The sequence below is a fragment of the Solanum pennellii genome, chromosome 9, assembly GCF_001406875.1.
Source record: "Solanum pennellii chromosome 9, SPENNV200".
Classification (NCBI taxonomy): domain Eukaryota; kingdom Viridiplantae; phylum Streptophyta; class Magnoliopsida; order Solanales; family Solanaceae; genus Solanum; species Solanum pennellii.
The window spans coordinates 1072074-1083593 of record NC_028645.1 but is presented as its reverse complement, the minus strand read 5'-3'; the positions used below and the strand labels follow the sequence as shown (position 1 = coordinate 1083593).

Below are 11520 nucleotides of genomic sequence, written 5' to 3'. Positions count from 1 at the left end.
CATTAGCAATGAATCCAGTTCGTCCTACAGGAAAAATGGAGACATTTTGAAGTTCAAACAAGCCCCAAACAAGATAAACACATATATTTTTTATTTTTGTATCCCATAGTCCATGAATTTTTTGTGATCCGGAATTCCCGTTAAAAAAAGGTAGAAATTTCTCAAAGACATCAGTTAAGACCTTAGCAATGTAACTAATTTGTCCTGCGAGAAAAATGGAGGCATTTTCAAGTTCAAATGAGCTCAAAAATAGGTAATCGTAGATTTTATGAATTTCTGTGTCTATAGTCCATTGATTTTTAATGATCTGAAATTTTCAAAATAAAATGGCTAAAAATTTTTATGGACGTCCGTTAAGACCTTAGCATTTTACCTGTTCGTCCCACTAAAAAATATGGCATTTTCAAGTTCAAACAAGCTCAAGAGCTAGTAAATGCAGATTTAAACGATTTTGGTGTACTATAGTCTATAGATTTTTTGTGATCCGAATTTTCAAAAAGAAATAACCAAAATATTTCATGGACGTCAATTAAAACCGTACAAATGTACGTAGTTCTTGCCGCGGGAAAAATTGAATAATTTTCAAGTTCAAACGAGCTCCAAAGTAGATACAACAAATTTAATCGATTTTCATGTGCTATAACTCATGCATTTTTTGTCAGAAATTTTCAAAACAAAATGGCTGAAATTTTTTATTGACACCGTTATGACCTTAGTTATGTACCAGTTCATCCCGCAAAAAAATGGAGGTATTTTCAAGTTCAAACATCTCCAAAGCAGGTAAAAATAGATTTTTTCGATTTTCATGAACTATAAATCATTGCTTTTTCTGATCCGCAATTTCCAAAACAAAATGACTAATATTTTTCAAAGACTTTAGTTAAGACCTTAACAATGCTCGCAGTTCATCCCGCAGAAAAAATATAGCATTTTCAAGTTCAAACAAGCTCCAAAGTAGGCAAACAAAATTTTGTCAATTTTCGTGCGCTATAGTCTATGAATTTTTAGTGATCCGAAATTTTCAAAATAAAATGACCGAATTTTTTCATGAACGTCCATTATGAAGTTACCAATGTACCTGATTCGTCCCGTGCAAAAAATGGGGGTATTTTCAGGTCCAAACGAGAACCTAAGCACGTAAACACAGATTATGTCAATTTCCGTGTGCCATAGTCTATGGATTTTTGGTTATCCATAATTTTCAAAACAAAATGGCCAAAAAATTTTATGAACGTCCGTTAAAACCTCAACAATGTACCAATTCGTCCCGTGAGAATTTTTTCATAGACCTTAGTTAAGACCTTAGCAATATACCCTGTTCATTCTGCGAGAAAACATGGACATTAACAAGTTCAAACAAACTCCAAAGCAGGTAAACGCAAATTTCACCAATTTTCATGTGATATAGTCTATGAATTCTTAGTGATTCGAAATTCCCAAAAAAAGTGGCCCAAATTTTTTATCGACGCCCGTTATAAGCTAAGCAATGTACCCAGTTTGTTTCGCAGAAAAATGGGGGCATTTTCAAGTTCTAATGGGCTTTGAAGCAAGTAAACGCAGATTTTATCGATTTTCGTGTGTCATAATCTATGAATTTTTTGTGATCCAGAATTTTCGAACCAAAATTGTTGAAATTTTTCATAGACGTCCTTAAGACCTTAAAATGTATCAAATTCATCCCGTAGAAAAACATGGGCATTTGCAAATTGAAACAAACAAAAAAGCAGGTAGATTCTACTAATTTTCGTGTGCTATAGTCCATGGCTTTTTTGTAATCTAAAATTTCCGAAACAAAATGGCCAAATTATTTCATGGACTTCAGATAAGATCTTAGCAATGTACTCAGCTCAACCCGTGAGAAAAATGGGGATATTTTCAAGTTTAACCGAGCTCCAAAGTAGGTCAACAGAGATTTTATCAATTTTCATGTGTTGTACTCTATGAATTTTTTGTGATCTAATATTTTTAGAACAAATAGCCAAAAAAAATTTCATGGACGTCTATTAAGACCTTAGCAATATATTTAGTTCGTCAAGCGGGAAAAACAGGAGCATTTTCAAGTTCAAATGAGCTTCAAAGCAGGTAAACACAGACTTTCCTGTGCTATAGTCAATGTATTTTTTGTGATTTCGAAATTCCAAAATAAAATGACCGAAAATTTGCATACATGTCGGTTAAGACCGTAGCAATGTATCAAGTTCGTCTCGCGTGAAAAATAGTGACATTTTTAAGTTCAAACGAGCTCCAAAGAAGGAAAACACAGGTTTTATCAATTTTTATGTGCTATTATCTAAGGATTTTTTGTGATCCAGAATTTCCAAAACGAAACAATTGAAACTTCGCATGGACGTTTATTAAGACCTAAGCAATGTACCAGTTCATTCTGCGGGAAAAACAGGGGCATTTTAAAGTTCAACCGAGCTCCCAAGCAGGTAAACACAGATTTTGCCACGTATCAGTCTATCGCTTTTTGTGATCCAGAATTCTCAAAACAAAATGGCCAAAATTTTTCATGGACGTCCGTTAAAATCTAATAATGTAATAAGTTCGTCTCGCGGGGAAAAAGGAGGCATTTTGAAGTTCAAACAAGCTCCAAAGCAGGTAAACGCAGATTTTTTTGATTTTTATGTGCTATAGTCAATGGATTTGTAGTGATCCTTAATTTCAAAAATAAAATGACCAAAATTTTTCATGGACGTTCGTTTAAGACCTTACCAATATACCAGTTGGTCCCGCTTAAAAAATAGGGGTAATTTCAAATTCAAACGAGCTCCAAAGCGAGTAAAGCAGATTTTGTCAATTTTTGTGTGCTATAATTCATAGATTTTTGTGATCCGAATTCCCGAAATAAAATGGACGTCTTTTAAGACATTAATAATGTACCCAAATCGCCTGTGGGAAAACATGGACATTTTAAAGTTTAAACAAGTTTCAAAGCAGATAAACGCAAATTTTGTCAATTTTCGTGTGCTATAGTCCATGAATTTTTGTGATCCGAAATTCCCAAAACAAAATGGCCGAAATTTTTCTTGAACGTCTATTAAGACCTTAGAAATGTACAAGTTAATCCTACGGGGAAAATGGGGGCATTTTCGAGTTCAAACAAACTCCAAAATGGGTAAACGCAGATTTTGCCGATTTTTTAGTGCTCTAGTTCATGCATTTTGTGATCGAGAATTTCCGAAATAAAATGATCAAAATTTTTCATGGACGTCCGTTAAGACTTTTGCAATGTACTCAGTTTGTCCTATGGGAAAACAGGAGAATTTTCAAGTTCAAACGAGCTCTAAAGCAGGTAAATGCAAATTTTATCAATTTTTCGTGTACTATAGTCCATGACATTTTTGTGATCCGAAATTCACGAAATAAAATGACTAAATTTTTTATGGACATCTGTTAAAACCTGAGCAATGTACCCTAGTTCGTCCCGCGGGAAAAAGAAGGGCATTTTCAAGTTCAAACAAGCTCTAAAGCAAGTAAACGCAGATTTTACCGATTATCATGTTTTATAGTCCATGATTATTTTGCGATTCCAAATTTCCATACTAAAATGGTCGAAATTTTTCATGGACGTCCGTAAAGACATTAGTAATGCACCCAGTTGGTCCTGGGGGAAACACGGGGCTTTTTTCAAGGTCAAACGAACACCAGAGCAGGTAAACCACCTATTTTGCCGATTTTCGTGTGCTATAGTCTATTGATATTTGGTGACCCAGAATTCTGACGTCACTTTTGCCAAAAAAAATTGTAGACGTCCGTTTAAGAACATAGTTATGGATTCAGTTGGTTATCACTGCCAAAACGACCAATTTTCAAGGTCAAACGAGCCCATAGCAGGTAAAATTTCTTTTTGTCAATTTTTTGTGTACTATAATCCATGGATTTTTTTTGATCCGGAATTCTAACATCACTTTTGCCAAAAATTTTCGTGGACGTCTGTTAAAACCTTAGTTATGGAATCAGTTGGTCACCAAGGCCAAAACGATCCATTTTCAAAGTCAAACGAGCCCCAAAGCAGGTAAATCCCACATTTTGTTGATTTTTTGGTGATCTGAATTTCCAACGTCACTCCATATAGTTTTGTACGAAAATATTTTCATATGCCAAAGGTGTCGTGTCTATGGGCTAATACACATGAAAAAGGCGAAAGTAGGGTAATTAAAAAGGTTGGCTCTAAATGTGAAAGTATGTATGAAAAAAATAGTGAAACTACACATAATGCTTCCTCAACTCATTACAGAGGTCCTCATATACTTTTTAAAAAACAAAATTGGGTACCCTAAAGGCGCCTGATCCATGGGCTAATACACATAAAAACAGTGCAAATCTAGCAATTCTTAAAAATTAGCTCGTATATATGAAAATATGCATGAAAAAAGTGGTAGAACTATACTTAATGTTTCCGAAGTTCATTACAGAGGTACTCATATGGTATATAGTTTTATTAGAAAAAAATTTTGAGTGCTTTAAAGGCGCTAAATCCATGAGCTAATACATAAGAAAAATTGTGAAAGTCGCGTAATTTCTAAAAATTTACTCGTAAATGCAAAAATATGTATGGGAAATGACCGGACTACATGTAACGCTTCTGCAACTCAATATAGAGGCCCTCTGATGTGCCGCAAAATTTTGGCACATTTGACAGTTAAACACGAGGAACTGATACTAGAATTAAGTGTGTTTTTGTATACTTTGATATGTTTGTTAATGGCAGAGGCAGGATCTGGCGTATGTAAGAAAACTGGAAAAAGAAGCAGAGAATGATGATGATCAAGTGAAATTCACGGCTAATTTCATAGACCGTGACCTTCATAACGATACGTGGTTAAGCCCTTGAAACTAAACCAGTTTGAAAGCCTAAGAGGAGCTGAAAGGGAATTGAACAAGTAAGACCACAGCCAACTTCACGGGCCGTTGTCCTCTCCACGATCAGTTGTGCTTGTCGCGGTGCAGTTTCGAGAGAAAAATACCAGTTAGGAAAAATCTGAATTAAATTAACAAATTGGAGTTAAAGCATGAATTCGAGAGAAGAGATCTTTTAACACCATATTAGTTGAAGAGAGGTTCAATGTTGTTCAAGGGTGTTTTTGACCCTTTTCCCTTAAATCATAATTCAACTTGAGGGATTACACTGGGTATGTCGGGATACTAGATTTAAGGACATAGGAATATGTTAACCAGAGCAACACATATATTATTAGCAGAATCCATCTCTTTTATGCACATACACATTATAAACACAACACATATAGGTCTTCAAGTTTTACATAACTGGCAAAACTACTAAAAAGTCGAGCATTCAGAAGTTTTAAGAAAATGGATACAAATCAAACCAAGAAGGAAATGGCTTGGACTCCTCATCAAGATAATCTTTGCTTAGCGGCCCATGGTTTGCTCGTTAGGGGGGATCATAACGAGCACTTGTTGGGCGTTAAAGCCAGGATGAGGAAGCCTACGACGAAGCTCACGACCTTCTTGGCAAAGAGCACAAGGGTGGCAGAAGAAATGAGTTGCAAAGTCACAAACTGACTCACATTGCTCGCGTTGCACCTCGTCCTCAATAAAGCTCCCGCAGCACCCACTAGACCTGTTGAACGCCTCACAGCTCCCCTGTAGAGGATACAAATTTGGATTTACAAACTCTAACTGGGATAAAACTTATAGAACTGCGACTACAACCATCTGGACAAACTTGACAGAATAGGGATTAAGTAGGCATACACATCACCTTCCCTAGACCCCCCCCCTCCCCTCCCCCACTCGTGGGATTACACTGGTATGTTGTTGAATTCTCTTCTTTTTCTTTTTGATAAGTCACAAGCAGAAAAGTTTTCTTCAAAGCTCTACCTTCTTTTATCTATTTTACTTTTTTGCGATAAATCCCTGCAAATCTCTATCCTTATACCAAAAAAGTTCAAGATTTACTGATCAAGTATCAAGTCCCGATCCTAACCAAATAGATACATAAATCCGAATGAAAAGTTAAATAGAGAGAATTGACCAATTCTTAGGTCATGTTGCCAGTTAATTGATATGATTGAACCTTGTCTGAACCACTTTACATATTCTATAAGGATGTGTGGACCACTTTACCATTTTTTAATAAGGATGTGTAAACCACTTCACATTTTTTTATAAGAAAGTGTGAACCACTATACCAATTTTTAGAAGGATATGTGCACCACTTTATCTTTTAAAGTCACTACCACAAAACTCTTACTGCTGAACTACCTGTTAGAAAGTATTTTTTACAACAAACTGATACACTCGTACCGGACCAACAGTTATGAGCTTGGGCCAGGGTTAGATTACAGTGAGCAAAATCCACATAGGACTTTCCAAAAATAGATGTTTCACTTTGATGCGGAAAATATATATAAAAGAGGAGGAAGATATGAAGCAGAGCATTGGAAAGAAGAAACACATACACTGAAAGTAGAAATGAATTTGTGGATCATAACATAGAATGAGCTTAAGTAAATCATCTTCAGAAGGGTAAAATTTTTAGACAGACAACCTACCTCGAGATTGAACTTTCGGCGGATAGCTGTACGACTGGGATATGTAAAGCAAGGTGCCACACAGTTCGAGCCAAAGAAGGATTGTCCAATTAGGTAGAGGCCAGTGTAAGGCAAGCAGTGATTGGCAAAAGTCCCTGGAGCAGAACCAAGTCTCTCAGCATTGCTCCCGTAGAGCACGCATGGGGCAATGCTACCTAGTAAACCTGCAGAGACATGATGGTCATTTATCAGATCAGTATGATAAATAAAAACAAATTAAGGAGAAACCAGGAAAACTTTTGATCCCGGAAAGGGAAGTAAGTCTGGAACATCAACAGGAAAACCATATTGCATAAATATAGCAATCAGACAAAAGTAAGTAGAATTAATTCAGTAAAGCACGGGAGACACATAGAAACGAGCATGTGCACATCTTGCTAATGGTCCTGCCTTTGTGAATTTGGTAGTGGATGCAAACTACTCAATTACATTACACTGATTAATACCTTGAAAAAACTGTTTGTTGACATCAATTATCTATAAACATCATTTAAAATGTTAGTTAGATGTTTGTGCAATATGCATATGACTAGAAAATTAATATAACTTCGAATGTTGATCGAGCAGATGCATTTGCAGAAAATAGACATTATTTCTTGAAGAACAAACAAGATGCAAGCAAACACAATCTAAAGATAAAGTGTCCAGCTACTTCCATCTCAGTATAGCTATTTCCTCACTTGATCAAGTCATCAAAAGAAGCAAAAGTAAATTAAGAGAAGGAAATTGGGTACGACCCTTCCTTGGGCACTACCTGAACGCGGGATCTTTGGCAACTGGGCTACCTTTTTTAGTTTTGGGCAACAAACTCCAACATCCTAGTCATCAAAGGAAAATACGATTCCCCAGCTACAATTATCATCTATGACCATACATTTGCTTGCTAGTTCTTTTTCCATTAACATTAAGGAGCATATGTGCTCATAACTCAATAAACACACTCACAAGAACCAATAGTTGATTTTAGCAAAGGCTGAACCTTTGTAGAGATTAGAATTCAACACCTGAACTAGATTTCTAAACCTGATCATTAATGTTCGATCCACGAACTAGATAGCTAAGTTTAATTTTAAAAAAAGATCAATCCACGAATTTTGATAAACAAAAATAGAGATATAATCCAATCAATCAATCAATCAACTATACCCCAATCCTAAACCTCGTTGAGGTTAACAAAGCAAAGATCATCCCACAAATTTCAATCCACAAACATTTAATCCATTATAGCATAAAATCTGAATAACCAATCAATCGATTGAACCTCAGTCGTAAACTAATTTGGGTAGCTAAGACTAATTAAAAAACAAGAAAATACAGACATTTAATTCAATCACAGCATTAAGTTCGATAAACAATCAATCAACTACACCTCAATCAAAAACATAAAAAATATCATGAAAAATACTCACAAACTTCAATATCACTGCTGCAGAACTCATCATTCCTTCCAAAACAAGCACAAAGTCCAGAATCCCACTGAGCCCTATTCATAATCGGATCACCGACAACTCCATAACCCATGGGAACCCCTTCAGCTGTCCATCCCATCGGAACAGCGGCTGATAAAGGCTTCACCGGATCCGCCGGAAACGGTGGAACTGGGGTTGTTGAAGAAATGGGTTTATTGGGTTTTTTCTCATCTTTCACCTCAGATTGTTGATTGGGTAAAAGTGGGTTCGATTCATCGGTATTTGCCATTGGGATTTTGATGAAATCAAGAAAACTTTTGAGGAATTTTGAAAGATTGGTGAAGAAATTTGTGCTTATGTATAATGCTGTGTAAATACGTGTGGAATTGGTCCTTTGTCAATACTGCTAAGTTTTCTTAATTAGTCAACACCTTAATATATTCGATCTTCGTCCGAAAATAAGTGTCATTTTATCTTTTATGTCTAATTCGATAAAAATAAAAGAGATATGACATAACTATCTCTAAATTATCAGTCTAGAGATACATTTTAATTAAACTAAAGTTTTATTAGTTCGAATTCATTTTTTAGTAACTTTGTGCATTTTTTTAACTTACAAGGTATTCAAACATCTCTCACACGCCTTAACTAAGTAAAGCCACGGCGTGTATCACGTAAGTTAAAAGATGTATGAAATTACGAAATAAAAATGAATTCAAAAGTAATAAGACCTTAGTTTTGTTAAAATATATTTCTGATATTTCGCTCATAGTCTAGGAAAACTCGTTTCGTATCACAAAATAAATAAAAGTATAGTTTATTGAATTAGGCATAATATATAAATATGTCGTTTAATCAGAATTTAGCTGATATTTATTCTCTCTTTTTTTGGGTGTATATAAATAGGCACTTAGACCTCATTTGTATGCATTTAATGGAGCTCAAATTCTTAATTATTTAGATTTATCCCATTAAATGTGTTTGATTTTTAAATCTAAATTTGAATAATTTAGATTCATCCTGTTAAGTCCATTCTATTTTATTTTTTAAAAAAAAAAACTTTTAATGAATCTAAAAAGATTTGAACGAATCAAATTTATAATTAACTTTGCTCTCACGTCTACTAACTTTCTCCCTCTTTTTTCTCAATCAATTTTTTCCTTAGTTAACAAGTAAATTTTCATAATTTTAATAAGTATTAATATAATAATTTTCTTAAAATGTATTAATGTTCTCAAAAACTCTTATTATTACAATATATTTGGTGTATTGATGTTTATCAAAAAAATTTAATTGAAAATAATAATTATGATTAGAAATAATAAATATGTATATATATTTAAGATCTTTTATTAAAATTTTATTCAAAGGTCATTTTTTTATCATTAGTTAACTCACAAGTCTTGTTTATTAGAAAAAATAACTTATTAAATCTATTTAATTTTGAACATTTAATTTTGGAAATCTCACAAATTAATTGTAATTGTAATTCAATTTTTAAATTTATAAATTTCGAATTTATAGATCTGTTATTTGTTATACCACTTGTGACGTGAGAATTATTTTCTTGATCGTTTTAATTTTGTGAATTACATTTTTTAGTTCGTCTAAAATAATTTAAATTTGTAAATCGTTAATTTTAATTTATTTTTTATTTTTTTATAATTATCACACAAAATGTTACACTATTTGATTCAAAAAATATATCAAATTTGTTACCCAGGGTCCTTTTATTTTCTCTATTAATGGACAAAAGTGGAAAAAGATGATTTATCAAAAACTTACAAAGAATTAAAAAAAAAACAAATTAAATAAATAGAGAAATATGAAGATAAAGAGATTTTAGGGAAGAACCGACACTTGCAAATGCATAATACATCTTTTTTTTTTCCCAAAAAGATAATATTTTCTTATATTATTTTTTGGAAAAAAATATTATATTTTATTTTAATGTTGTATTTTTATAAGAAGAATTTCTTACTAAATTATTTTCTATTTTCAAAATTTAAGTTCGATATTTCTAATAAAAAATGAACAAACATCATATTGAAAGCTAAACTGAATGATGTAATTATTTTACGGATTCATAAAGAATAAATTGCATTTATTAAGACACAAACTTTAATAGATATATATATCATAATATAAAAGTAAAATCAATATAAAAGCATTTGGAAAGTAATTACATACTCTATATTATCACATGAAAGTAAACTATATAATAAAGAAGTTCAAACATATATATTAAACTATTACTACATCATCCATGGTTTTTCTTCCCCTGCAGAATAAAAAAATAATATAAGAAAAAATCATTACTAATATGTTGTAACATAATATCTAACTATGCTAAAAAGAAAAAAAAGACGATTCGATGCATAAAATATCGTTGAGGACCAACGCAGACAAAGTGTATTGTAGTAATCTAATACCTATTAATTATCAATTCCACAATTTAAATTCATAATTTATATAAAAATTATACAAAAGCAACTTTATTGTTCCTCGAAAGTTCTTTAAAATATTAAATTGTACTAATAACATAAAAATAACATAAAAAAGAAAGCAGTTTGATACATGAAATATCATACATATATTCATGCAAAGTCAAAGGAACTCCGACAAAGTGTGATATGACGACTTATATATCATCCTGAAAAAGCATTAATTATTACTTTCATAATTTAAATTCATGATTTATATATAAATCAAACAAAAATAACTTTGTTGTTCCTTTATAAACTCCGTCTTTAAAATATTAAACAATTCTAATTAAATAAAAAGAAAAAACTCGATGCATAAAGCTTATAAAAGTCCACACCCCAACGGATATGATGTAGGCATGTAACACTCTACTCCCTTAACACAAGCATTAATTATATAAATTACACAAAAATAATGTTAATCATTATCCTAAAGTTCCCCTTTAAAATACTAAACTATACTTCTAACAATTAATAACATTTCAAATTATAGAGCTACGATACAATCAAATCTAAAACGAATAAAATATTAAGTCTAATTTCAATAATACAAAAATACAGTACACTAAAATATTCAAGAATGAAGTTTTCTTACATTTTTGCCAGGCTTAGTAGCATTGTGATGAAACAACTGATGATGACTATTATGTCTTCCTCCTCTTGGTGGAGGTATTTTAGTATGAGTTTCTGGTCCTCTATAATCAATTTCATAAATTTCTGAGGCATTCACTTTTGATAAATCCATTTTTCCTATAAAAAAAAATAATTTAAAGTGAAATCATAGTAAGCAAAAAAATTATAAAAAAAAATAATCAAGAATGGTTCATAAATATCAAGATAGATGTAGCTTAATTAAGTAGCAGAATTAGAATTTAAACGTGCTAAGTCAACACGATAAATTTTAAAAATTTATCTAATTTTATAACCAACAACATGGACCCCTTTTTTTTCAATTGTTTTGAGCTTCCATCCATATCGCAATTAATTTGGTAAGCTATGAATTTGGTGGAAAAAAAAGTACCTTTTATTCCTAAACCTACCTACTTATGATAATTATATATATATATA

The 11520-nt window shown here is 32.3% G+C and overlaps 2 protein-coding genes across 2 annotated transcripts in view; both read right to left on the bottom strand.

Annotated features, from left to right (window-relative positions):
- Positions 1 to 5169: 5169 nt before the first annotated feature.
- Positions 5170 to 8387, bottom strand: LOC107031815 (cell number regulator 8). Its single transcript, XM_015233292.2, has 3 exons — positions 7970 to 8387; positions 6522 to 6724; positions 5170 to 5610 (listed from the first exon to the last, which is right to left on the bottom strand). Exons 1-3 carry the CDS (start codon positions 8256 to 8258, stop codon positions 5377 to 5379), a joined length of 726 nt encoding a protein of 241 aa, XP_015088778.1. The 5' UTR covers positions 8259 to 8387; the 3' UTR covers positions 5170 to 5376.
- Positions 8388 to 10080: 1693 nt separating this feature from the next.
- LOC107029730 overlaps positions 10081 to 11520 on the bottom strand; it is a 2843-nt gene continuing 1403 nt past the window's right edge. Inside the window, exons 2-3 of the mRNA XM_015231175.2 lie at positions 11048 to 11202; positions 10081 to 10250 (exon numbers count right to left, since the gene is read on the bottom strand). Of these exons, the coding sequence (XP_015086661.1) occupies positions 10230 to 10250; positions 11048 to 11202 (176 nt within the window). The 3' untranslated portion in view covers positions 10081 to 10229. The remainder of the gene's footprint in view (positions 10251 to 11047; positions 11203 to 11520) is intronic.

What these genes read in the sequence shown, in the direction of transcription:
- LOC107031815 (XM_015233292.2), bottom strand. Translation starts at nt 8,258, where the DNA reads ATGGCAAATACCGATGAATCGAACCCACTTTTACCCAATCAACAATCT. An exon ending in CAGCAGTGATATTGAAGTTT is followed by an intron (nt 6,725 to 7,969) that starts GTGAGTATTTTT and finishes ATGTCTCTGCAG; the next exon opens with GTTTACTAGGTAGCATTGCC. An exon ending in GCCGAAAGTTCAATCTCGAG is followed by an intron (nt 5,611 to 6,521) that starts GTAGGTTGTCTG and finishes TATCCTCTACAG; the next exon opens with GGGAGCTGTGAGGCGTTCAA.